This window comes from Cyanistes caeruleus, chromosome 7 (assembly GCF_971803275.1).
Source record: "Cyanistes caeruleus chromosome 7, bCyaCae1.hap1.1, whole genome shotgun sequence".
In the NCBI taxonomy this organism is placed as follows: Eukaryota; Metazoa; Chordata; class Aves; order Passeriformes; family Paridae; genus Cyanistes; species Cyanistes caeruleus.
This window is the reverse complement of record NC_141707.1, coordinates 22,890,768-22,918,121: the sequence shown is the minus strand read 5'-3', so window position 1 is coordinate 22,918,121 and position 27,354 is coordinate 22,890,768. Positions and strand designations below refer to the sequence as shown.

General features: G+C 35.8%; 1 protein-coding gene and 1 long non-coding RNA gene across 6 annotated transcripts in view; one reads left to right on the top strand and one right to left on the bottom strand.

Annotated features, from left to right (window-relative positions):
* Nucleotides 1-27,354, bottom strand: part of LOC111932129 (uncharacterized) — a 291,751-nt gene that overhangs the window by 49,309 nt on the left and 215,088 nt on the right. For 3 of the 5 annotated variants that reach the window (XR_015288965.1, XR_015288967.1, XR_015288968.1), the window contains 5 exons: nucleotides 16,831-16,948; nucleotides 16,533-16,754; nucleotides 13,816-13,892; nucleotides 6,283-6,386; nucleotides 2,800-2,860 (listed from right to left, as the gene is read on the bottom strand). This is a non-coding gene — a long non-coding RNA (uncharacterized LOC111932129). The remainder of the gene's footprint in view (nucleotides 1-2,799; nucleotides 2,861-6,282; nucleotides 6,387-13,815; nucleotides 13,893-16,532; nucleotides 16,755-16,830; nucleotides 16,949-27,354) is intronic. The other 2 variants (XR_015288964.1, XR_015288966.1) reach the window with 1 other exon arrangement.
* The window catches only part of XIRP2 (xin actin binding repeat containing 2), a 39,184-nt gene continuing 20,018 nt past the window's right edge, over nucleotides 8,189-27,354 (top strand). The window contains exons 1-2 of the mRNA XM_086896791.1: nucleotides 8,189-9,231; nucleotides 24,038-24,191. Of these exons, the coding sequence (XP_086752917.1) occupies nucleotides 8,932-9,231; nucleotides 24,038-24,191 (454 nt within the window). The 5' untranslated portion in view covers nucleotides 8,189-8,931. The remainder of the gene's footprint in view (nucleotides 9,232-24,037; nucleotides 24,192-27,354) is intronic.

Here is a 27,354-nt window from a genome sequence, read left to right as displayed (position 1 = left end):
GTTTAAAAGAGAGAAAAAAATAATAACCTTGTATTTCATACTTTAAAAGATTCCATTCTGACATGATCCATGCCAAGATCTTACCTTCTCATCATGTCAGTTGTTTCCCTATGTTTAACAGTAGTGATAGCAAAAGTGGACCAACTTACATAACTTCAATCAGTCAGCATTAAGATATAAAAATCTCATTCCTCATACAAGCATGGTCAATAACCATTTCCTTCTCTGCATCATCAATTTTTTGTTTAACACAAGTTTTAGGTACATTCCATGTGTACTCCCTATACTGGTCAGGTTATACACACCTTTTGTCTGCCCACCAAGTATCTCAAAGTACTGCTTTAGCCTTTTAGCACTCATTTTCTTTCTTGAAGTTTCTTTAAGGTCTGTCTTGATACTAATTCTTCATTCAGATCACTCTTCTATTGTACAGATGTTACCCAACTAATTTGGACTAGCCTGTCTTAGTCTTTGTACTGAGCTTTGGTGAGTTGCGTAGGTCAGCTCAGGCCTGTCCACAATGATCTCTGCTTCCCTCAAAAATGTGTGACCGTCTTAATCTCTGTTTCATGTACAGTATTAAATTTTAAATCACCCAATAATTTTCAAATTGTTTAATATTGTCAAAACTGGCAACCAAGGCTACAATTGTGTTGACTGATTCCAGCATTCCAGACTGTAACACACTGAAGCTCCCATGTGCTGAACTAGGGGAAGAATAAATGCAAAATGCATTTACTTCCAGAAGATATTCACATGCTCATCAAACTAATAATTAGATGTGATAATAAATATTCATATATTCAAAAGAGTAATAGCTGCTCCACTGAAACCTTTGTTTTCACTTATGAAGGCACATGGCAAACAATTCCTATTAAAAGGACAGAAATAATGTAAACAATATATATTAGTTATACTGTCTTTCATATGGAAAACTTGACCAGAAATCACTCTCATGACAGTCTCAGAAAGATGGTTGAGATAACTACGGTATACTTGTTTCAAGATACCTCAGTATGGAACTCCCTTCTAACTTAGATGCAGAAGGTATTATGAATAAAATCAATCATGCTGAAAAGAATGTCCTACATCATTTCACCAGCCATTCCTGAGAGATGGTAAATGCAAAATTAAGGCATCCTAAATATTTTTCTCTATAATGGTAGGGCAAGTGATTAAGCACAGTGAGCTCTGATCTCTAGAGTTTGAGGGATGACTGTTATCAGCTGGACTTTTAATGGATGCCACTGTCTCTTGAAGTCACATAAGGGTTACTTTAAGTGAATTATACTAATAGAATTATTATTAACAGTTATAACACATTCTTCCCAACAAGTTAGACAGTTGCAATTTTTCAATTTGAAAATAACTGACCAATTAAAGAGTTATCCAATTTGAGTGAATCATACCATAATCCTGGGAATTTCACCCAGATATTTAATGCATGTTGCCAAGGCTTGCTCTGATCACAAGTTCACAAAATGATACTGCTTTGCATGCTGTATTCCTGCCAAGATGAAGCCATAACAGTTACATGTGGCGGCAATTCAGGGCTCCCAGAACACTGACCACAGCAATGAGGTTATAAACTCCTTACTTCCATTTCACTGGCTCTATCTGTGCAGAAAACCAATCCCTTCCCCACCCCAAATCCTACTTTGAAATAAATAATCTAACTCAGAACTCCTTATTTAAACTCAAGTATCAGGGGTTTTTGTTAAAACTCAACATCAAAGCTTTTTTTTTGGTGCACTCTCCTGCAATATATTCCCAAGGACATTTATTAACTGCCAGCCAAATACAAATGTAGAACAGATGGTACCTTAAAGTAGACAGGTAATGTGCATCTCTGGATCACCATTTATCATAACCATGAGGAACAAATTGCTGTAATTCAGGTTATGTCATTATAGATTTCTTTCCCTGGTTCTCTATAGAAGCAAAGTGGTCTATGTAGGATTTCTCTCCACTTTCACTTTTGCTAAGAACAGGTTAGCCACTTTCAGAGGACTGAAATGTACATAAAATAGCCTCACAGGGACTGTGCTTGAAGACTAATCAGGAATGACAGAATATTGATCAAGAAAATTCTTATTTTAAAACATAATCCTATTTTCAAAAAATGTAAGAGATTAAATAGATTTTCTTAAGCAAAAGCCAAGGGCAATAAATTGCTTAAGTTCCTCTGTAGTTCAAGTGAGGCTGTTCAGTTACAACAGCTTTAAAAGTATATACGAGCATTCTACCAGTTCACAAGGACAGACCTGGGGGAGTGCGTAGAAATTACGCAGGTGTAGGAATGAGATGGATGATCCTCAGAACAGGGATTTCATGCTCAGCAATATTTGCTATGAGCTTTCTGAACTTTTAGTTTAAAACACACAATGAAACAAGAGGTCGAATTCCCTGTTGCCTTGTAGTCATTTAGCCATGATCAAACTTGAGAGAGGGAAAAATTCTGCACAGTGATTTGGAAATTCTGTGTACTAACTACAAAGAAGTAAATATAACTGTCAAGGGCAGGATAGAGGAGACTGTGCACACAGGTTTTTACCTACCTCTCATTAAACACTAGACTGAAGCATGAGTCACATATAATCAATACTTAGCGCAGTAAATTTTATTCCAGTACAAGTTTTGTCAGTATTCCAAAGGTATGGGGGGAAACTGAAAGAGCTTTTAAATATTTTAAATAAATTTGTTATTTTGTATGTTCAATGGTCTTCTGTTTTTAAAGAAAGATTTCTTATTTTTATGAATTACAAAAAACATGGCACAAGAGTGGAAACAAGAGGGTACCTTAGTGTATCCTTTACTTCGCTGAACAGTCCTTTAAACTTCTTTTGAAGGGAGCTTTAGCCTGAAAGTCAAAAAAGCTTCAATTATACCAAAGAAAGAAAAAAACAAGTGTGAATCAAACAAAACCAAGCATGGCATGCCAGAGCTGACTGGACACTTATTCCTGCCCAGCTGGCTATGCAAGAGAACCTGAAGTTAGCCAGGTAATTGAGCGTAACAATGAAAAGCAGGTGCTGCCTATGTGTGGGTATTTTTATTATCTACAGCATAGTCCACCCAAAAATATGTCCCTAATGACACCAAGTCATTTGGAGAGAGGTTGCAGAACATGTTCTGTCCCTGTGTGTGTCCTCCTGGCTGGTATCCTTGGATAAGGAGTTCTGGAGGCTAGGTTGGCTGTGCTGAATAGCACATGCCCACTCACTGGGTCAGCGGCCCAGAAAACCCAGAATTCCATGTTTGTCCACAGTGGTGAGGTGGGTACATATCAAAAGCAGCATCTGTTGACCACAGTCTTCACCTGTTAACATGCAATTGTGACAGATGTGGACTGGGACAGGAGAGGAGAAGAAAGACAGAATAACAGCCCTGGAACATAGCAGATGAAAACAGAGTGAAAGATCTTTGAAAATCCTTCTAACTTTTTTTCCTGTATTACTTATACTCTGTACTTTTGGTCCCCACTGAAACTGTTTAAAAGCAATTCTGTTTATTATTAAGAAAGCCAGCTGCACTGGAACACGGTATCTTTAGATGGTTTGAATTATACAAATTGATGTAGTATCTTATTATCCATTTGACTTATGACTTACCAATTGTATTTTTTTTCCAAACCCTTCCTAGGTACTTAAGAACCAACCATTTTTTACTGGAAGGTGCTTTGTTTCCTGCCAAAGAGCACGGAAACAAAAGCTGTTGCCTGTAGCCTTTGCCAGTGCTAAGCAGTGTAAGGTGAGCACACACAGCACAGCCAGAGGTACGGCAGAAAGCATACCTTACCTCCATGCCTCACTAAATAATACATTGGCAACGCAAGCATGCAAGAGATTTGGTGTCTCGTAACTACTATCAGACGTGTGTCTATCAAGCCTCGTGTTCGTTAGTCAAATGAGACCAATGAATTAGAGAATGTTCAAAATTGTCTTTCTTTAAATACTCTCAAAATGAGTGCAGCAGAGTCACGGGAAAACTTGACTGAGAAGAACACAGCGGTAAGAAACTTAGTGCAAATATGCAATTTGTGCTTTTTTGGTTTAGTTTTTTTTGTTTTGTTTTTGTAAATAGGCTGTCTAGTGGGGGGCCTGATACTGCTCATGTAATAAATGAGAATGGTGGGATAAAAGGAAAAATAATAAACATGTCTTTCCTCAATCCCACAAATATGAATTATGCACTTTCTAGTCCTCTCTTATTAGATGATAAAATGTGTTGATTTTTCTGGTAAGATATGAGAAATTAATGTTTCAGCATGATTTGCCTTTAAATACTGGAACCTTGTTACACTAGCTAGAACAGCGTCTGTCATAATTCAAATAACATTTCAAGTTTTATTATTTACCTATGCATATTTGTATCAGGATAAAGGTTGGCACGTTAAATGATAGCCCTAAAATATTTTCTCAAAATATGATGAGGAATTTGGAAGTGCTTTACATTTTATAGTAATGAAGAACTATTTTAACTCTTCATAAACTCGTCTGAGTTGCTTTTGTTAAGAAGTGTCTGAAATGCAAATGAAGAAATGTTACAGATACTGGAGGCTCTGCTTACCTGCAGAAGAAACTGCAAGCTTTTCAAGCAAGGGTGTCAAAAACATGTGCCCAGCTATTGCGTGCACATATAAAGAGTCCTAAGCAGAAGATAGATTATTTAGTAATGTGGCCAGTGAATATTGCAGTTGGACTACAGGATTGCTGTCAATCTTCCAGCTGAAATGTTCCAACTGAACAATTTTATTCTATTCTTAACTAGATTTACTAGAGAACTTCAGTAGCTACCCCTCTTTTACCCCTCTGCATCCCTTCCCAGAATTGCCAGAAAGTAAGGGTGAGCTGCTTGTTGATCTGTAGCTTCCTCTGGATCCTGGGGGCTGTTCTTTAGTGGTTTGGGAAAAACACAGGGTTGAATGATATAGTCTTCATTTGCAATGTGCTGTCTTTTCACAATTTATCCCAAGACATACTATGGAGTCTCATGCCAGGGATTCCTGACAGTGAAGATTAATTGGAATCAGAGTGAAACAGAAAGGAAGGTCTCAGATGCAAGAGCTGGACGAAATAACATGGCAAATCATGAAAAGGACTTCTCACATCCTGTCCTCAAAAAATTTAGGGGTTTTTGGTGTGAGGGTTTTTTTTGTGTTGTGGTTTGTTTTGTTAGGGTTTTTTGTTGGGTTCTTTTGTTGGGTTTTTTTGTTGGTTTAATTGGGTTTTTTTAATTGAAAAGGAAATCCAGCTCAATATGCAGTGGAAAATGCCAGTTACTTGACAACAGCCTGTTTTCTAAAGTTAGGAGAGGACTTACCAGTACAATATGCATGATGGTATCATCCCATGGGTATACAAGCAACACTATTCACAAATAGCTCTCAAAGTAAAACTGATTCAGTTTCCTATTTTTATAATTTCTATTTTCTCCTTTGCTAGTGAAAAAATGAAAGAGTTTACATGTAAGATACATTTAAGATAGCAAGAATATGATGAAAATGAAGGTAGCTGTTTCGCCAAAGGAACGCAGAGCAGAACTTATACAGTTTTCCTCAACAGTTTTCCTTGAATGCATATTGCATATATGCACCTACTAATGGAATACACAGTCTGGGAACAGTAGAGGAGACATGTCTCATTGGCAGTGCAAGAAAAAAAACAAACAATATCTGACTGTGAAGACAGATTTATCAATAACTTCCGATTTTAAAAATATCCTGACATTTACTGGATTCCTGCAATTCATGAGTCCACAAAATCTACAGGCCTTCCCATAGCTGTTTGTTGAAGAAAAGTATACATTTATCAGATGTATAACATGAAATGAAGAATTACTGTAGGCCTCTTAATAAATTAATGGGAGAGAGATACAAAAGACCCCAGAGAAGAAACACAAAAGAAGAGAAAACCTACAATTTGACTGCAATGTTTGAATGCTGTATCATACCTGGCCTCATAAAACAAACACATTAATGCACATAAAGTTTATAGGTAGCATTCCCAAAGACCTGCCAGTGAAGGTTATATAGCATTTCAGGTATTTTCTTCACAAAAATTCCACCATCCATTTCTGCCAAAATGACTGCTCACTAACCAACATAATTTTTCATACTGTAATCTTCATTTTTCCACTGTCTGCCACAGAAGCACATTTGAGTCTCCAAACCAAGGAAAATGAGAGGGCAATGCTCTCTGCAAACTTTTAATCTGACTGAAACCTTTATCCTGTCACATTAATAATTTTTAAAATGTGTTGCTCATTTTTATGGGCTCTTACCTGTTATGAGCAGGTGCAACAGGACTGAAAAGATGACTGTAACAGACTGTAAGTTCTGCCTCTCCACCAGTTCCATTCATGGGTGGGCTCCTATTATGCACCTCCTGGGAAGAAGTCACAGACCCACAGATCTAATTTTGCCCGCATCTCAGCTAATTGCATAATGTAGTAAGTCTATTGTCACTATGAGATAGCAAATCAAGATATGTTTGGGGGAGAAATAAATAGGCCAGAGGACAAATATAGACAGCTCAGTGCCAAAAATAGCTGACACAAAAGGAAAATCTCTGATATTTGATAAAAGCAACAGTATCTGTTCTCCCTGTCACTTAAATAAGATATTTTTATAGAGGGACAGTAAAAGTGAAAAACTACAACCAGCATAACCAGTATGAAATTATAATAATGGCTTAGGTCAAAGTCAAAATCTGTGCTTTTCTCATTTTCTCCCTACATTTTCAGAAAGGATAAGGTACTAAAAAGCTCAAGGAAACAATTAAAATAAGCTACAATCCTAGATATCAAATATTCCTCAAATATTTTACTTGACATAAATTACTGTTAGTATTCAACAGTGATTGAAACTACTGTTAACAAGTAGGGAAGGAAATTAGAAGAACAGAGATATAAGTCATAAAAATTGTGAAAACCTCAACCTCTAGAACACACCCAAACCTGGTCTGGGTGTTTTGTTTTGGTTCTCCCCTCATGCCCCAAGTTTCAGAGGTACACTTTCACTAAAATATATATTTAGAAAGTCGCTGAAAGTCAAGTTTGGGCCTACATTCAAATTTATTCCTGACATGAACGCAGGTATTACAATGAAATCTTTCTTTTGGGGTGGGAATCCAATTTTATAAACTACTGAATTTCCACACAATTTCCTTTCATCCAACACATGCAAGTTAGCAAAGCAGATACTCATTTTATCCACTATCAGCCATAGGTCCTACACTAGACAAGAGTAAAAGAAGCTACCACAATTAGTTAACAGTATTTTGAGAGCTGCAAGGGAGAAGCAGGTGCACTCCAGAATATTTTTGAAAGATGGCATAACACATACCCTGAAAATTACTGAAACCAACAAAAGGACCCACCAGCAATGAAGCAAAATATAGGAGAATGTGGGTATTGCATAAGCACTCTCAAGCAAATTAGGAAAAGCCTGCTCCACAGTCTAAAGTAAACCCTTAGATGCAGCATAAATCAGGAGTATTTCTGACCTACAGCTGTGAGTTAAGATGAACATTCTTGCAACTGGGGAATTTAACAGCTGCTTTTCATTTTGGGCCAGAAACCTGGCCCATTTAGGATCTTTGATGGAAGAAGTACATATGGTAGGGGAAGGAAGGATGTCATTTTTTTTGCTTGCAGCTTGTATCAGTTAGGAAAAACTAGCAGGATGTTAACCATCATCACAATGTAGTTCTGCCAAAAAACTAAAGGAGAAATAAGCCTTGGGCCAACTTCTGGTTATACAAAAGGTGAAAACTGTGAGTGAAGAAACTTTTCCATATTGTTTAAGAAAGGTGGACCTTGAAGTCTCTTTTTAAAATTATTCTTGGAACACATCAAATACCCAGCACTCCTCGTGTTTTTAACTTCTAAGTAAAATATTACAGACCACTTTAATGCTAGTTAAAAAATTACTTTAAAACCCAGAAGTCCAACTCCCAACAATGCAGATTAAATTAAACTCTATCAAACACAAGCATAATAAAGGGCAGCCACACACATTCAAGAATTCCTTTATAAAAGAAAGGGACTAATGAATTGAGATTTTAGTTACTAATTGAGCCGCAGTTCTTAACATTTCCTTCTTGTTAATATTTTAAATTCATGTTCCTTTTACTTAAATCTCTTTTAGAAAGAGATGTGAAAACTTACATTTGAGTATTTGCTACAGGACAGAAAACATCAAAATCAAACCTTAGGAGCTGATTTTAGGAAAAGGGGAGCAGAATTCATCAACTGGCACAAAATAATGGCAATTTTCTTTCCCGAGCATACCATAAGAAAGACAGAAGAAGTCTTTGTCAGCACAGTCAACTGATCAGAAAGGCTGGATATCAACACTTAGCAATTTACCTGACAAGAGTTACAGTGCAATTAGAAGAACTACCCTGGGTTGTGTTTCCAGGCTACCCAAGCAGTCTCTCAGCTAATGCAATAGCCCTTCTGTCTCCCACCTGCTTTAAAATGCTATGACTCAACCCACAACACAGATAGCTGTATCAGGTCTTAAAAAAATCAGCAGTCACCTGTCACAACACCTTTCATGCAGCACACACTGATTACCAGGCACTTATTCATTAACCCCACTTTGTTTGGAATTCTCACTAATTGCATGCTTGCTGCTTTTACATTCATAATAGACAGCAATTCTGCTGTCAAGCTTAAGAATAAAATGTCTGAACAGCACCTTTAATTCACACTGTAATTCACATATTCCTTTTGTATGAACACACTGAACCCTTTCACTGACTCCTACTGGATCTGATCTTACTGGATCTCACATCTTCCATTGGGAACTGGCTTCTGTCCCAGCCACCAGCCTGTGTCACAGCCTGTCCTCCAACCCAAGGGCTCCTGAGCTGCTCCACTGGTGGTCTCTGCTGGCACCACGCACTGGCCTCTGACCCCAGGTCCATGTTGCATTGGCAGGGCACGCTGGAGCTGGCAGACTTGCCCCTGCAGAAAGGCTCCGTGGAGCTCCTCAAGCAGAGATGGGAGTCTGCCAATGCTACAAGACCACACCTGATGTTCCAGCACTTGCCACTCCCACCATCCCTGGTGCCAGATAGGATTTCCCTGGAGAAGATGCCATCAGACAGCAGGAGGGCAGATGCATTCAAGGAGGAGACCCTCAGTGGATCTCAGCTGATGGAGCACGTCCCTGTCACTGTGGAGGAGCTGCGGAGCCACTTTGAGGCTCTGGGTGGTAGGAAGGTAAGTGCCTGGGCAGGGTGGAGACCTTGAGGGAAGGAATGGAGAGGGGTCCCAGAGAGGTTTCCCCAGCCTCACACTGCCCCTCTGCTGTGCCCTGTTGGGAATGGGAAGCACCAGCCACAGCTCCCATGGATGTCCTGGAGACTGCATCAGATTGTTAATAGCGGTTGTCATTATCTATTATTATCTATAGCTTTCTTTACTGCCTAATTTTATTGGTCTGTTTCATTTTAATGGTTTCTGACTGGTGTTAATTGCCAAGATATCAGGTAAATTAGTGTGTAGGTGTATTTGGCTTGTGCTTTTTAGAAGAGGAAAAAGCCAAGATATTTCACAGAATAGTCTGAATTGGAAGGGACCCACGTGGATCATCAGCTCTTAGGTTAATGGCCCGAGCAGGGATCAAATACACAACCTTGGCATTATTATCATCATACTCTGAGACAAACTGAGCTGATCTCAGGGTCTCATATTATGGCTAAGAAAAGAATTCCCAAACAAAACTATTTACAAACAGTCTAAAACTTTCTGAAGCATTTGCTTCTCATTTGTAGAGCAGTATTGATTCTCTTTTGATGAGAAGCTTGCTGTCATTTTACCCATTGGCTTTCATTGGCATTAACATGACAGGCCTGGTCAAATTCCAACCTTTATTTGGCATCAGATTTTTGTCTCAGAAACATCTGTGACTTCTTTGAGCTATCTGGGAAGAAGCTAGACTTTTTTGAAACTTAAAAAATGCTTCATAGAAGTAAAGGATACTGAAAAGATTAGTAATTTTAAACAGGGTGACTTCATTCATTATTGTAGCTAGAAAGTCTTTCACCAAGCTTTACCTCTTCTGCATAAAAACTGAAATGCCCCTGCAAGGTTTGGTTGCTGATGGAGTATTTTATACCTTCGATACTTTAATTACTCACTTTTTGTTCACTTGCCAGTTGAAAACAAAAGGTAAATTAAAAATCCCCTTTGAATAACTTACACCTCACTTCCAATTAAAGACATATTAATACTTGATTTCATAATGTGTTCTGATGCAGGATGACCCTGACAGTCCATGCAGTCAAACCATCTACTCATTTCATTTTAATGCCCAGTATGATTTAAATACGGTTTTCTGGTCCAAAAACTGCAGTTTAGAATAATGCCTGCTGACAATTATATAATTCATACACAAAATTGAGGTACTAAAAGATATTATAAAGCTTTTTTATGTGAACAGTAAAATAAAAATTCATGTGATTCATGAAAAAATCTTTTCATTGTCTTTAAACATATAACGCACAAAGTAACAGGAACCAGTAAAATACAGGTTAAAACTTTATGGGGTTATTGAGCACTTTAAAGACCATATAAAATAGCCATAGACTGCTTCTAAGTGGCATGCTCAAATGCTTTTAAAATGGAGACCTTTTTGGTTGATCTTAGAATGTTTTTAAGATAGCAAAATAAACTTTTCTTCCTATGGAGCAAATCATTGAGTACTGCAAACATGATCAATCTTGTAGGAACAACTTGGTTCTATTTTTAGTCTTATTGGAACAAATTCCTTATTAAATGAGAAAGAATAATAATTTGGACTTAAACAGCATTATTCTCTTGAGAGAATTGAAGACTTTTCTTCAAACAACACTGAAGATATTTGAAGGTACCTATTAAGTACTTGATGTGTATCAAGCTAATGGTAAAGACTTTCAAGGTTAGAGTTAACAGTGGTGTTTATTAATATTAATGATTGCTAAGTATTTCAGTAGTTAAATATTATACCACGAGATAAAAAACTTACCATGAGAAACAACAGCATTTGTATTAGGATGCCTTCAGAAGGCACATCTTGACAATAATTCTATCATCGAGTAGTGACCGACACAAGGAGATGCTTATATCGCAATATAATAAAAGGCCATGGAAAGGTTCAGTGAACTGATTCCTTAAGATTCAATCTCTTTCAGCCATAGTACATTTCCATGGGCAGGAGGAGGGAAGAATGAAAAATGAGGTAATGCATTTTTTTGGGATTTTTTGTAGTGGTTTCACCCAGAAGCCATAAAGAGGGTTAGAACAAAATTAGAAATATGTAAGACTAAGTCAAATCCATAGAAATCACAGTGGAATCTGAAAAAATTAAACAAAATGTCTAAACAAAATGCCAGTGAACTACATCAGTTACCTTACAAACAAATAAATATTTTTACTAACTTTTTCCTCAGGGAAAGAATGCCAAATGTTGGAACCCTGCTTGGACTATCTCTGGACTAACCAGGCTTTCAACACCGGGCCCATTTTATTACATTATTTCATAGGAAAAAAAGATTTTATTCTGAGGCAAAATACTGCTAATTAAATATTCTAAAATCTCTCATTCAGGTTGCATTTTCATTGCAGTGCTGTTATTTGTATACATACAAAATTAATAGAGAAAATCAGGTCAATTAAATCACACTAAATCAAAAAGCAACTTTTAAAGAATTATATATAGATATATAGATACACATATATATTCATATATAAAAAACACTCTGCTTAAAGAACACTCTGCTGCTTCAGAAGTGAAAGACATCATTATAGACAACTGCAAATGTATTTAGACTTTGCCCAATCCTATTTATTTGGATGAAATTAGTACTTCATATTGCAATAAATAACACAGAGTGACTAAATAGTAAATACCAAGTTCAGTAATTTTGAAGCTAAATCACTTGGTGAATTCAAATTACTTTTAATTCACCTGAGATTATCCTAGTAGAACTTGGATGTATTTCTTTCTTAAGAGTATTAATAAGCTAATAATCAAGTCTAGTTTTGGAGCCTTTTAATTTTGCCCTGTGGTATCTGGCCTGTCCATATCTTTACATTACTTAGACATAAACTGTTAAATAATCCCATTCTGTTAAAATGAAAGGTGTTTTCACCTTTTCTAGAGGAAAAAATATTTCTTAGGAAGTAATAATATACTAAAACATCAATTTACTATACTGGTGTCATATGAAATAACTAGTTTATTAGCACACGAAGGCATGGAAATGCTAAAGCAACAAAGGCCTGTGTTTTCTGTAAAGTGATTAGGTATGTTTTCCTTAAAATATGTGAAAAAATCCTAACTGAGAAAGTAATTTCATGCTTCTTAGAGATACCTATTCAAAGAACCCAGTAAAACCATTCATTTAAATAATCTGATATATGGTCATTAAATTGTGTCCTTTGCTGAAAACATGTGAACTTCTGCCTAAAAAGTAAACAAAGCCAACTGATGTTTAATGTAAAAGGTTAGACCTTCATTAAAATTGTCTAAACAAACAACATTTTTTTTTTCCCTTAGCACCCTTGGAAACATTTATATTAATTTAGCACAGCCACATAATGTGGAAAAGAATGGAAACCCCATGATAACTGTAGGTCAGTTTTGTGCCCTGTTAGCACTTGCATCATTTCTATTTTTGCTATGGATGAAGAAAAGGGAATGAGTACACAGGATGGCCCCAGAATTGCCCTTGTTGAAAAGCTTGCTATTAAGGGGAGTGCCGCATGGTCGGCCATACAGCATTGATGGATTAGACAAAAGCATACAGATGGATCTTGGCCTCAACTCTTCATTAACTCGTTCTTTTTGTGACACATGCATTCCCCCTTTTGTTTGCATCAACATTTTCTAATGTGAAAAGATTCCACAAGTAAAGACCAAATTAAAAGAACCTGAATTTCAGATCATGAAGAACAGCTTTTGGTAAAAATTCAGTTTCTTTTTTGTTTATTTTCCCCTTAAGAGGAAAACTTTTTCCTGTGCTTTTAGTTTCTAAGTAAATGTATCAGCTCTTTACAGGTAACTTACAGATCATCTGAGAAATAATCCTTATCTCACTTTAGTTATTCTTATTTAACTCATTTCTAAACAGGACTGGCTTTTCACAGTTTGGAAGATGTATTAAATTTTTGCCTTTCTAGAAAGTGGACTTCTTATCAGACTTCTCACTGGAATTTACAATGTTTTGCACCAGGAAAAACAGCTGTTCTAATGGTAAAAATTAAGCTTCCCAAACCTTCTTTGTTCACAAACAGCTCCCCAAACTATTACAGTCTGTTATGCATGTCTGTATATATAAATATACAGACAGACAAAGGTCTTCCATACTGTACTGCTGTTCCTACCTGTTTAATCAGTGAATTGGCACAGACTCACATTCCATCCCTGTTTATCACCTGCAGTTCTTCAGTTCCTCTGAGCTATTTTCTCCATGTCAGTTACACCATTACACTTGTTGGTATAACCTTATGCAAAACTGGATTTGAAATGAGCACAAATGATTCACACTTGGGACACATCAACATTTCAGACCTTCTCCTCCACCACACCTGTTAACTAGTTTCTCTAGAGGTCTCTGCAACTTGACTCAGTACTTGCCTAATTATTAAGCACCTATGCTTTGGTCAAACATTTGAATGTGTTCCAAATAAAAAGTGATTATATTTTTCTTTAGCAGATCCTTAAGAACTCTTTCATTCTCCTGCCTTCAATTTAGCTTTACGCTTTTGTGCTTTATTTGGAGGTGTGGACAGCAGAGGAAACCATCTGTAATGGGATCTCACCTTACAAGGGTAGAATCATCCCCTTTTCCTCACAGTGAGAGAAGTAACTGTTTGAGCTTCGGCAATGGTGAAGGTTGCTACAAAAAAGAAAATAGGACAGATCAGTTGGAAAATTGAATCTTGTGTGTCACCAGTTACTTACAAAAATTCAGTATTAAACTCATCAACATATAAAGCACGGCTGAGCAGGTTGCATTTTTAAAAGCAAGAGGATGGGATGGATTATAGTCATATGCCCTCAACCAAACTTTCCAAAGGAAGTCCTCTTTATGCTAAGATTTAATAGATACTTGTTTATTGCTTTGTAATGTTCTTATTGTTTACTGCTTATTCACAATCCACAAAGATATATAATATATCACGTACTGAGGATGATGGTGGCTGATTTTTAGGATCACCTGTCCTCAAAAAATCACAATAATTTCATTTTCGTCTCATTTTCATCTTATTACTATGTTTTCTGCATGACTCTTAAAAATATTTCTTGGCTGGTTTTTATGGCTGTTGAAATTTTAATTTAAAGAGGCATTTTTCATTTCTTATGATGAATTGAGTCTTTCGTGGAGTACAGTTATATAAAAAAAAAAAGTATTTTGACAGTGCATCAAATGCCTCTTCCTGGGATGACTGAATTTCCTAGGAAGGCAGTCTAAAAATCACAGTTATTTCTGGAACAGAGAAGTATTTAAATAGGACCATTTAAAACCACAAAGCACATTTTCTCTAGGAGATAAGGTCCAAATTTTTTTGATGCTGTTAAATACCATAATTACATGGTAACAGGGTAACAGATATCCTTACAAACTTGAATGTATATATACAGCAGATTAACAGGTATTGTAGAAGTCTAGAAAACAAAAAGACTGTATAACACAAAAGATTTTTTAGAAATAAAAGGCTTCTGACATTTTTTGAGATTTCCAGGACTTCTACCTGTATTACTGCGGATATGACAGAGCTTTGCCTTTAGGTCTTTCAGTAAAGACCATTGAAGTTAAAGAGCAGTATCATTTAAATCTGTGCTAACTGAAGTTCTACAGGTGAGCCTGTAATACTTAAATAAACAGAGAAGAACCTCCTCCATTTTAGGAAAACTGAAAAAAAGAAAAGCATCAGGTTGGGTTTTTCTTTCAATATGCTAGTAACATAAATCTATTTGCAGAATAGAAGTACTTATGTTTGTTTTTATGTGAAACATATGAAAGAACAATAACCTATATGGAAATAAATACAGCCATGTTTCCTTTTGCTTTCTCATTTTTTAGAAGGATCTAGAGGAACATGATTTTAATTTTTTTTTTTCTAATTTTTTGCAGTGCACTCTAAGCTGTGGTAGTTGCAAGAAGAAACTAGATTTTGCAAATAGCTAACTTCATTTTCAAAAAATGGTAATTTCATTCCAAACAGAGAGGAGATTTGATATTTTTCATATTTCTTTAGGGCCTGATTTAGAAATTACCTTCTGTTAAATTCAGGATTATAACAGACTGACTGTTCTTTGGTTCAAGTCTCCAGAATGCAGAAAAAGCAAAGAAGCTCTGCCTTCATATGCAGATGCTACCTCTTATGTGACTGTGTGTTATTAAATAAGCACACCAAGAGGATGGGGAACTGAGGAATAGGACACCTGGGACTTAAAAAGGGTGCATGCACACACACACAGAGTCATGAAATCATTTTTTAAAGATATAATCATCTATAAATTATCCAAAACCTGGGTTTTGTAGAAATAATCATTCATATTTTTAAATCTGCAAGGATCAGCAAAGTTAAAACCTTTCAACTTAAGAAACAAGCTACTATGTGCATTGTATTTTATACAGTTTGATCTTGAGGGTGAAGACCTGAGTTTTCTAGGTCATCAAAAAAAATTATTTCTTCCCTTTCTGACACGTAAGTTAGTAAATACCTCGCTTTAGCCAAGTCTATTTTTGTTGTACAGTTTCCAACCTATTAACCAGCAGCATCAGAGCTTGATAACCTCTGTGGGAAACTGACCATAGAGCACTTGGAAAGGCACAGCTCCTTTCCACAGTGAGTGGCTAGAAAATGATGTTTGGAGAAGTATGTTTTATTTATAACAAGTTCTTTCACTTCATCTCCACATTTAGTTTAAATTTAGTTTGCAATATTTTATAGACAATACTTCTTATCCTAAATAACTTCTTGAGTATTTGTCTGGTGTGTCAGAAAGAACAAATCTCAAAATATTTTCACTGTCATTCTGTCTGCTCTATTTGGAACATATTACCAGCCTGTGGTAGCTTAATCAATTCTTGAAGCATGAAAGTGATGTGGAAAGATGAGAAGTAAATATGTCATTACTAGCACATCTTTGGAAACAGCGCTTGTAGGAAAACATAACACTGAGTTTATTAGGAAGAAAATAAGCTTGTGACCTAAAGCCTGAGAAATCAGGTGTGCAGGTGCTGGTATGCAGGAGAGAGCATACCCATAAATTAAACAAGAGTGAAAGAGACATTGCTTGCAGAGTATAACGTGTAATGTGTCAAATGAACATGATCAAGTTAATCAAATAAGCACCTGCACCAATATTCACAATTAATATTTCAACAGGCTATTATATATGTAAAATAAAATCTCCAATGTTTCTATTGTGATATCTTTCCTCCAACCTGAACAGCACTTGTGAGAAGAAACCATTAACAATTCTGTTATTCTCTGACAGTATCTAGTACAAAGAGAAATGGACTCACCGTGTTTCTTAAGTTGTGAGGTTGAAGTGAATGGGTCCAAACAAACTGTGCTCAGAGTTGCATGTTACTGTTGTGAATCTTCATGAAAGCAGAACGGTTTCTGTATTTTCAAATTAGGGCACAGAAGACTTTTCATCTTTACATGTCCCAGGCACAGGTAGTAACAGTTCAGGGGTAGATGTCAATGTTGGCCATTATAGTGTAGAAGGTACAAATTACCTGCTAAAGACATTTCACTAAATCAGCTGTCTTAACCAAAGTGATCCTTCAGGAATCCTTTTCACTATAAAGATCTCACCTGTGTGCCTCTGTTTCTACTCCTTTAGTTCTGTGTTTTCCCTGTTGGCAGCAATTCTACTTGTTCTGTTGTCTCTTTCAAAAACATGCTGTGAAGATGCTTCCCAGATGTTCCATGCCTAGTTTTAAAGCAACATGGCATATTATCCTAAAGCTTAGCAATTAGGAGGCATTTAGCAAATGGGAAATAAAAATTTAAAAGAAAACACCACTACCATACTTGAACACTATTTCTTTTTCCTCTTCTGTCATGGTGTGATGGTATGTTTCTTTCAACTGTAACACCTGATTAAGGATTTTGGAATAATAGATGTTATTCCAAATTAGGCAGTCTGTGAACTCTGTATACCCAGGGGTGTTCAAGTTATGCACTGTATTTCTTTAAAGCTGTTTATATGAAATTTTGTCACATATTAAACATCACTGCTGGACTGTAGGTATGAAAATGGTCCATAGTAATACTGTATTTGAGACTCCCCCTAATTATACCTATTGACTCAGAAACTCCATCATTTAGAGCTCATCTTGAATTCCCTGCAGCTACATCTTTTATATAATACCCTCTTTATGTGCTCATTGCTAATCATCCATTGTTGAATATGTTTCATTTGTTCTTATTGCTCATTTTCTAACATCAGTCCAGTATCTGACCAAATAAAACACTATTTCCTAAAAAAGGGAATGCTGATAACCCATAATTTTACTAGCTTTTATAGATAGTAATATTGTGGGGAAAAAAACTAATTTAAAAACATGCAGTGAAATACTAGATAAAAAAGCCTTTGCAAAAGTTAGTTGCTATCTAGAGCCCATACAACTATTCTATTAAAAATAGTAATTAAAATAAAGGAGTGGGGTAAAACTTAATTTAGCTGACTGAAAAAAAATTACAAGGAATTTTAAGTTCATGGCTGCTTTGACCACCAAAATTCCCAGCATGCAATTCTCTGGTGATGTACAGAGCAAAATGTGTTGAAGGTGCCCTGTATAATTCCTAAATAAATGACAAATGCTGGGGACTGGAACATATATTACTTTCTGCAATTTTGGAAAGAACATCAGAGAATATACCACATATTTGACTTTTTAAAAATTATCATATATTTAATGGGAATAAATATATTTATGCCTTGATAATGCATCAACTCCTTGGACCTTGTACTAAGGGAAAGACTGCAGCTAGACTTAAGCCTGTGAATTTTACTTTTGGCTTCTGACTACAACAGAGGGATCTGCCTCAGTTGCTTGAACAACTAAAGGAAAACGCTTCTGTCCTATTCAAAAAGTGGTATCAGTGAAATCTGGGAACCAGCACTACAGTAAATAGTCAAATCTTAGCACCCAGGCAACATTTTGGAAGGAAACAAAGGGGAAGGGTAAGGAAAGAGTGTATGTACACCTAAAACAGAGTGCCTACCAAGAACTAGAAGCAGAGGTAATTTTTTAAGCCATTTGCTTCCCGACTCTGCTTTTGTTTTCGCTTCATTTTTTTAGTTTCTTTTTCACATCACAACATACTTCTAATAATTTTCAGCTATTTAAAATAATTACAAAAATAATGAAATAGCAAATGACTGTGGAAAATGACAACAGAAAGAATGTAAATGTCTGCTGCAGTACTAGACCCAAAACGATTGTTAGAAAACCCCCACTTCCACAATCATTGTTTTATTTTGCTGAAAGGCAGAGACACACACCAAGATATTTTAAGAATGTTGAGAGATCTAAAATGATAGGCCTCTCTAGCTAAGTAAATTTCAGCAAGAATGTGCAAAGAAAAGCAAATATTGTCTGTGAATTTATAAGAAACAAACAAAAAAGCTGGAATCCCCACACAGTCTCACAAAACCCCCTGAAAATAATAATAATAAATTTCCACTGTGCATTTGAAAACACAGAGATAAGACATTACATCCCTAAATATGCCCTTCAAGATAAATACAATAAAGAAAAAAGGGATAAACTTAAATTGACACATGAATTTAGTATACAGCAGTGTTCCTTTTACAACTGCAGTGCAAAGAAGGTAGTAAGTTTATTGTGGACACTTAAAATAAAACTTTATTGCACTAAAAAAGAGCAGAATTTTATAAGAAAGTGTTGGTGTGTATTGTATTTAATATTGTGGTAGAATTTTTTCAAATTACTTTGGAATGATATAAACAGAATGTGCCAGTTATCATATTTGATTCAAATGTTTGGTACTTATCTGTACATTTAAAAAGGCAGGAGAAGATAGAAGAGGAAAGCTTGTAAAAACCCTAATTTTCGCTGCATTTCAAACCTCAGTTTGTGCCTCCAATGTGGAGAGCCTTTTATGCTGCACCAGGTCACGATTCTGGGGAAAAACCTCTGATATTATTCTTGGTTACTAACCACACTGGTTTAGAAAACAGTTTCCACGACTTGAACCAAGCCTGGTAATTGTAACCTGTTTATATTGGTCAGAAAGCTAAGCTGTCTGTATTCTCTATCATCTTTTGTTGCTGTTCCTTCTAAAATATTTCATTTTAAACACAACTGTCTCAGATCCAGACTTTTTATTCTGCATCTTTTTCTGATAATGTACTGCTAGTTAGTATTATAGACTTCTGGTACACACTTAGTATAAATTCTCTTTAATTTTTATATGATTTAATTTAAATTTGCTTTCAAACGCCACAGTAAGTTTTACTTCTACCAAGTTGGGTTTTTATTTCATTTTTTAGTCTTCATAAATTTTCATCTTCATCAATTTTATCTTGATTTAGTTTTTTAAAGGGTACCTGCCCTACTTTAAAAAAATGTTACTCAATCACTATAGTATCATAATACTTTAAAAAAGGCTCATTCAAACTAGTTTGACTGCTGTCAAATTACTTGACTGTAGCCTCAGTTTCTTTATGTGCTAATAAAACACACAAGTATTTTGACTGCAAAAAATACCAGTAGATAGGGACCACTGCACAGGATTGGCTGAGGCAGGGACATTTCTGTGCCTATTGTATGTCCTCCAGTTAACCTCTATTTAATCCATTGTCCAGCTACTGATTTAGCAGCAATCTTTGTTATCATGCTGTGAAGAGTGCTATAACATTTCAAATCAATATAATACAATTGGCTGCATATAAATCTGTGTGGCCTCAGCAAAAACTGAAATATGGCAATACTCAACACTGTTTACAGTACATACTCAAAACATACCAGCTACTGTGAAAAAAAAAAACAACTATATCCTAGCCAACACCAGCATAGATGGCAATTCTGCAAATAGATCTCCTGTTTCCTCAGGTTGACACAAGCTCTTTTATGTACATGGCACAGCTATTTTATACCCTTCCTCCAAACGAAAATAGTCTTATTTTAAAACTGTCTCCAGCTGAATAGGATACGCATCTCTGGATCTAGTCTGGAGGTAAAATGAATGAGCAGGTTCCAGGCAGCTACAGGGATTCTTTTTAAAGCCTCCAGAGAAATTCTGTCTTAGTGAAATGGAGCATTGCAGAGCATCAGCTGAGAACCATGGCTTTGTCTCAACAGTTTCCTTTCTGCCTTCAGAGAGTTTATGTAGCAGGTGTCATTAGCACTCCTCTCTAAAAGTCACTTGAGGGGGTCTGTCATCGATCTTAATAATGCCATCAGCATTCTAGCAGATGGTAGACATGATTCTATGCACTCCCATTGCACCAGAATGGATTCTCACCATAATTTTATTTACAGATGAGAAATGTATCAGAAAGAGGCTTGTCTCATGCTTGTATTTCCAAAGATTTTTTCCAGACAGGATAACATTGTACTGTTTTATCTTTTTATTCTGTTTTCTCTATTTCTCTGTTTTCTCACTGTGATTGAGAGATTTACAGATATTATCAACTTGCTCGGCACAAAAATTAGCCTCAAATCATTTCTGTGTACTCTCCAGCAAAGCAGTCTCTTGTTTTGAATTAGAATTTAAGATGCCAATTTTTTGTAGCCAATGTAAACGTTAGTAAATGTTAGAAGTCAGTTCCGCAAAGTGCAACCTGAATTGCCATTGAAACAATTATTCGAATAGCAATCCTACCTTAAAATTAAAACCCAATTAAAATGTATTAACAGATCGAGATTTTATGTAACTTTAAAGCAACAGATTTGATTTGTAAACAGTTTTCCTACTGCTCCACTCATTTCCTACCTCCTCAGACAATTATGGATTTATTATTTTCCTTTCAATTTACACTTTTATCTTTTCTCTTTGGGCCTATTTCTTCTACCCCTCTTTGTCCTTTCTTACACATTCATCCTTTTAGTAGACATCACATACAAAATGAAAGTTAGGTGGTAGACAGCTTTCCTTTAGGTAGCACATGTAATGAATGCAGTTAACACACACAGGTGAGGACGTGCATCTTTTGAATACATTTAAAGATGTCCTCTAAAAAGTATTGAATACATTGAACATTAACAGTAGATCTGACAATCTACTTTATGTGCTGAATGCAAATTCTTCTTGCAATTCACAGCAGTTCTACATATACAGAAAAGGTAGTAGTAATTTGGTAAATAGTTTTCCTCTATTTAAAACTTCATGTGTTCTGGCTTACTGACTTTTAGATTAGTGCAGAACTGGATAGCAAGTGGAAAATTCACTATCTAAATGAAGCATAGCCACTCAGCAGTCCAGTGAAATTGGAATCTTTACTGTTGGCATTTCTAACTGTAATGATTGCCTATTCCTTGAAATTTGGCTCTCCAGTGCTTTATTCTTTTCATCATGTCTAGAGTATGAGATCAGAGCATAAAAATAGCTTCTTGTGTCACCTTTTTCTGAGAAGTACATGCAAAAATAGAATATAATATCAGAGGCAGTACAAAAACTTAAGTAATTACGTGACAGGAAGATACCTGAGTATGGATAGACTTCAACAATTTATATCCAACAAAAATGAAATAGTATAAATGCTTTTAACGGAGTGCTCAACAGAACAGTTTATGTCCCAGTTAAATACCTGATCCCACCAAGAATACATGTATAGTTACAAAAGCTTGATATGAACTGAATGCTGCATTAATCAGAAAGAAAAAAAAAATCTTTTACTTTCCATTTGGCAAGTTTTGCAAGAGCTGCATGTATTAGCCTCTAATTAAGCACTACCTCAGTGCCTTTTTAAATGTTAATTCTATCCTTATTACGAAGATGTCTTTGACATTCACTGTCATTAGGTTATCTGCGTAGATACCCCAGTAGAAAAGAATGCAAATTAAATTTATCCTGATTAAATTGAGTTTATGGTAATCATAACACTTTTCAATAACTTTTTCACAGTAGGAAATACCAATTCCTGAGAATAATCTGAGTTCTAGCACTGCAGCTGGAGCCATCATGCAAGAAAATCATCACCCCAAAGCCCCCACTAAGACAGGGATGCTCTTTGCAAAATGGGCCTAGAGCAGCTTGAGACTGAATGTATCTTCTGCTATAGTAGCCCACATCTTAGAAGTCGCTCCATAAGAGAATTTACATGAACATCTCTTCAGTAGGGCCGATATTCCTGTAATTCATATTAAAAATGGTCCCAAAAAATGCATTAATTTTTTTCTAAATTCTTATTAAAATTCATGTGTAAAATACTAAGTTATTTAAATTTTATAGGTAATGGAATTTCTACCACAGAGATGTAAATTTGAAAAAACATCACAGAAACATGCTACAAGTTAATAAAATTTGTAAGTTAAGAAAAATATAAATCAAATTTATATTGGTCCCTGGTTTGCAAGAATAAGTGTATGAAACAGTAAATTCTGAACTTTTTAGCTATTACTGGTATCTACAGGAAAAAAAGTAATAACAATTACAAAAAAAAAACCCAACAACAACAAAAAAAACCAAAAAAAAAATTGACTAGTTTGTTCTCAACTATGCCAATGGTAATTGATAACACAGCATATTTTGAGTTCTCCATTTTGTTCTAATATTGTAGAAGTTAGAACATAATTAAAGTGATTCTCTGGTGTTCACTTGGGAAAGCACACACAATGCTGGGGCAAGGTGATCCTGAGGCTGTTCTCATGCATGCCAGGTACTGCCTGCCTGCAGTACTTGGAGGAGACAAACATGATCTAACAACATGCACAGCTGCATTTTCTTTTAATTTCTTCTCTCCCTCCCCATCCCTCCTTTCTCCTCTGCAGAGCCATTTCTGCATCATGGATTGTCCATAAGACAATAATGGTCAGAGTGGTTTTAAACCAAAATACCATAATTAAGACTAGGCTGTAACTAACTGTAACTTAGAACCAACTCTGAAAAAGAGTACAAAATTAATAGCATTTTTAAGCCATAGCTCTTCCCACACAAAATATCCTATTCCTTTCAGCCACCTGCTACCCCTGGCACACATCATTCCTCTCAGCACACCCACATTCTGGCCAAGCTCTCTCTCCTACCTGTGCTGCAACTGCCCACCATTACTGCTGTGCACTGCAACCCAGCCTGGTCACAGAGCTCGTCTCACTGGCACTGAGCCACTGGGGCACTTCTGACTGCCTGAGAGTCCCGACAGACTAATGAGGCAAGAGCGTGGAAGTGTCAGGGAGCTTCTTACACAAACAGTGTGTAATACCTAAGTCTAAAAGCAGTTAGATATGAGTTACTTCCTTGTAAAAAAAAAACAACAACCAAAAAAAACAACTATTTTTGCTACTGCAGCAGTTTCAGTTATTAACATAAGAGCTGTAGAAGAGATTTTACAGACATTGTGTCCAACTTCATACTGAGTAGCACATTGCATGGAAGGAAGGAGAAGCACCCCAAAACACAAACTGCAACACATTAAAGCCTTGGTTAGCAATAATTTACCCATTTTGCCTTGAAGGGCTGAGGCCACAGAATGATTATGAGATGCTAATGATATTATGTAAATTATCTGTATGGAATACTAACCTGCTACTGTGATAACATAAATTCAGTTGATAAGTCACAGCAGAATTGAAAATCAAATTTCTGAAGTGCAAATGCCCATGTACATCTGATTTCCAAGACATCATTTGCTGTTTTTACATATTCTTATGTAGTGATAAATGAAGTTAAAGAAATTCCCTCTCTCAACTTCTCTGTGCACAGAAAGTGTTTAAAAGAGCAACTGGTGCTCAATCCACTGGCTCTCTGTACACTCCCTGTGCCACAAAACCCACATCTCTTTCTTATTAATAACTTGTTACGCTATCTTGCTCTTGATGTCTTCTAACAGGAAACAGAAAGTGAGAGGAATTCACTTTCATCACCACTGAAGAGTCAGCCTGGGAACCAGTCTGCCATCTCTCAGGAGGAGTCTAGCGTGAAAAGAGGGAGAGCAATCTTTGAAAAGATGTCATCAGAAAATGGCCATAGCAACAGCTCTGAAGGTTAGCATTGCCACATTGACCTGATACCTTGCTTTAAGGCAGTGGTCTCCAAACCTTTTTGATGGTTACCTCTATCATTAAAATATTTATGAGTATGCCATGCCCTCCGAAGGTTTGTATATTTATTTAGAAATCATGTTTCTGCACTATTCTACTAGTACAACCTTAGACAACATACACCAAAAAAAAAGTTAAAGTAGAATGGATGAAAAAAAATAGTTGAAAAGTGTTGATTCACAAAAAAACCCTAGATTCCTGCACCCCAAAGGACTGTCTTGCACAGCCCCTGGGGTGCACATACTCCACTTTGGAGATCAATGCTTGACCATATAAAAAAGTGCCTATATCTGCTTTGGTTTGTTTTAACAGAGAAAGAATATGCATGATCAAATTTTCTGATTGAAAACCACTTATTGACTTCTGAGTGTCTAGAACTTGACATTATATAAAATAACAGATTACCCAGATAAATAGCATTAAAAGGCTTGTCCAGTCTTCCAATAAAATTAATAAGCCTTCTACATCATATGAAACAATTACTGATTCCACTCTTTTTTTTAATCAGAAAATGTTTAGACTGCATATTTATCTATTTCAGACTCTAGAAATTTAAATGGAAATTTGAATGCATGAGACCTTTTCTAGCTAATGCTGCTAAGTCTATTAAGCTCATTGTTCAAACTACAGACCTGCTCTTTTAAAAAGTTTAACTTTCAGCCATTGGCTCTCTTTTCCTTTTTTTCCCTACCAAATTAAAGAGACCTTTAATACCTGCTCATTTCTTCTTTGAAGGATAATTATCTATTATGACCATATCACTCCACAACTATCTAACACTAACTAGACAGAGCTACAGTTCTCTCTGTGGCAGTATTTTTTGTGCTTCTTCTCTGCATCTTCTGAAGTTTTTCAAATACATTTGGATTTAAATATTATTTTGGGGTGTTTTCCCCTTCTCCTTTTAGAGATTTCTAGTATAAAACCTATTTTTTTCCTCTCTGACTACAAAAAAGAATCCTCCATTCCATATCCACTCTACCTGTGAGTCTAAATACGGCACTTCATGGTTCAGAAGCATTTTTTGATCCACCAGGAATAACAAAGAATATGATTTATGCAAAAATGCACAGTCAACAGTTCATACCTCTTATACATGAAGCTTTTTTCAAAAATGTGACACATCCATAGGGGATAATGTTTTTCTATGTTCCTGTGAAAGCCATAATATCCCATTTTGCATGCAGACAGTCTTAGGAAAAGTAAATTCCCTAAAGACTCATTTTAGTTTGAAACCACTGGTGAAAACCCTTAAACTTCTAATAGCTGAAGTCAGGCATTGAAATCTGCAACTCTGCACTTGAATAAACAGTCAGGTCCTGAAAAAAAATAAGATAATGCTGATACATAGATTATTTCTCCCATCACCATGAGATCTCAGTTTTTTATAACCAATATTAATATATGCCAACTTGCTTCAATTTTTCAGCAAGAACAACACCCTCAAAGCACTAAAGTGCTATGGAAGCTTTTCCAGAATGTTCCAGTTAGGCCAAAATCTTATTGTCCTAGAAAAAGTATTGAGCAAAATTTACTGCAAACTCTATGACTTGAGTATCAGCAACCAACAACTTCTGTTGTCTCCACTGAAAAACAATGAAGTATTGCTGTTCAACCTACCATGAAAACCTGGAGAAGACATACTGGGTCGCTATGCAGGCATATTGTTGGGGGAAAAAATGGCAAAAAGCCAGATTTCTCAAGTTCTATTATGCACAAATGATTTTTCAAGCTTAGTTTACTTTATAGAATTAATGTAACTCACAACTAATAAAAAATTAAATTTTCTGAAAGAGATACTATCATACAAGTCCCATATGGCAAAGGGAAACAGATTTTGTTGGCATAGCTCAGCTTGATAAGGCTCTTATTAGTTCATTTTAAAACATACATTTTCTCTGAAAGAATCAGAATGTATTATACCTTCAAGTTCTCTTGAATGAGAAAAGCTTACAGCAAAATGAATGAGCAGAAGTTTAGATCATATAATCTGTTATACCATTACAAAGAGTTTTACATTATGTTATAAACCAACTAGCTTCTTAAGACTAAAAAATTCTGTTTAAAGGTTTTAAAACTAACAAGAGAATAGTTTCTATTACTTTCACTCCCCAGGTGGTTAATAATATGTATCTATTAAAATGTTTTTTAAAACAGTCCATTAAATTCATTGGCCCCATATCAGCAAGGAATTAAACCACGTCTAACTTCACACACATGAGTATTCCCATTGCACTTAATGAAAGCATTCTTATGACTATGTACAATCCAAAAAATCCCTTGTCGAACCAAAAAAGATTTTTAACTCCTAAATATTCTTAAGAATTAAAGCAATGGCTTAAAAATTTCATTCTGGTGTGTTACATAATTCAGTCTGCCTTTAAAAATGAACTGACAATTTTTGGCTTTGGTGGAATATTCCTCTGTGTTTCCAAAGTGTACTTTAAAATTCTCCATGGTTTTGGTTAGCTTTGGTTTAATGCACAGACTTCTTATTTGAAAAACAGCAGTTTTCTCTCTCTTCTGATTTCTACTTTCCCTGAAAATCTTTCTTTTACTTTCAGCTGACTTTCATTGACTCTTTCACTGCTGCTATTATTATTTCTTGAACTGTACAATTATTTTGTCTATCATGATAACATGAAATATGCAAAATTACTGCATGGGATAAGCATAATAGGAAAGAAAATTATCCTTATGTAAGTTATGAGTAGGGTCATGTAAAAATACTAAAAAGACTGAGTATATTTACACTGAGATCACTCTTCTATGCATGCCTGCATCTGATTTTTACTGAAGATAAGAATTACTTCTTCTATTTTCTTGCTATATCTGAACCTTGAACACTTATGCCAGCTTAATAGTTTCAGAGGGAACAGGTAGAAAGGCCAGGTGTGCCTTTGAAGTCTTCCCTGTTTGGTGGGATATCCTTTCCCTGGCAATATGTTCTTTGCCAGATGAACAGACAGCTGTTCAAAACTCACTTTTTTTTTTTTGTTGCATTTCTCTTATCACAGACAAGAGAGATGACCACAGTATACTTTTCTCCTTTGTCTAAAAGCAGGAAAAATACCTTTACACTAAATTTAAGACACTTTTCGGAGTA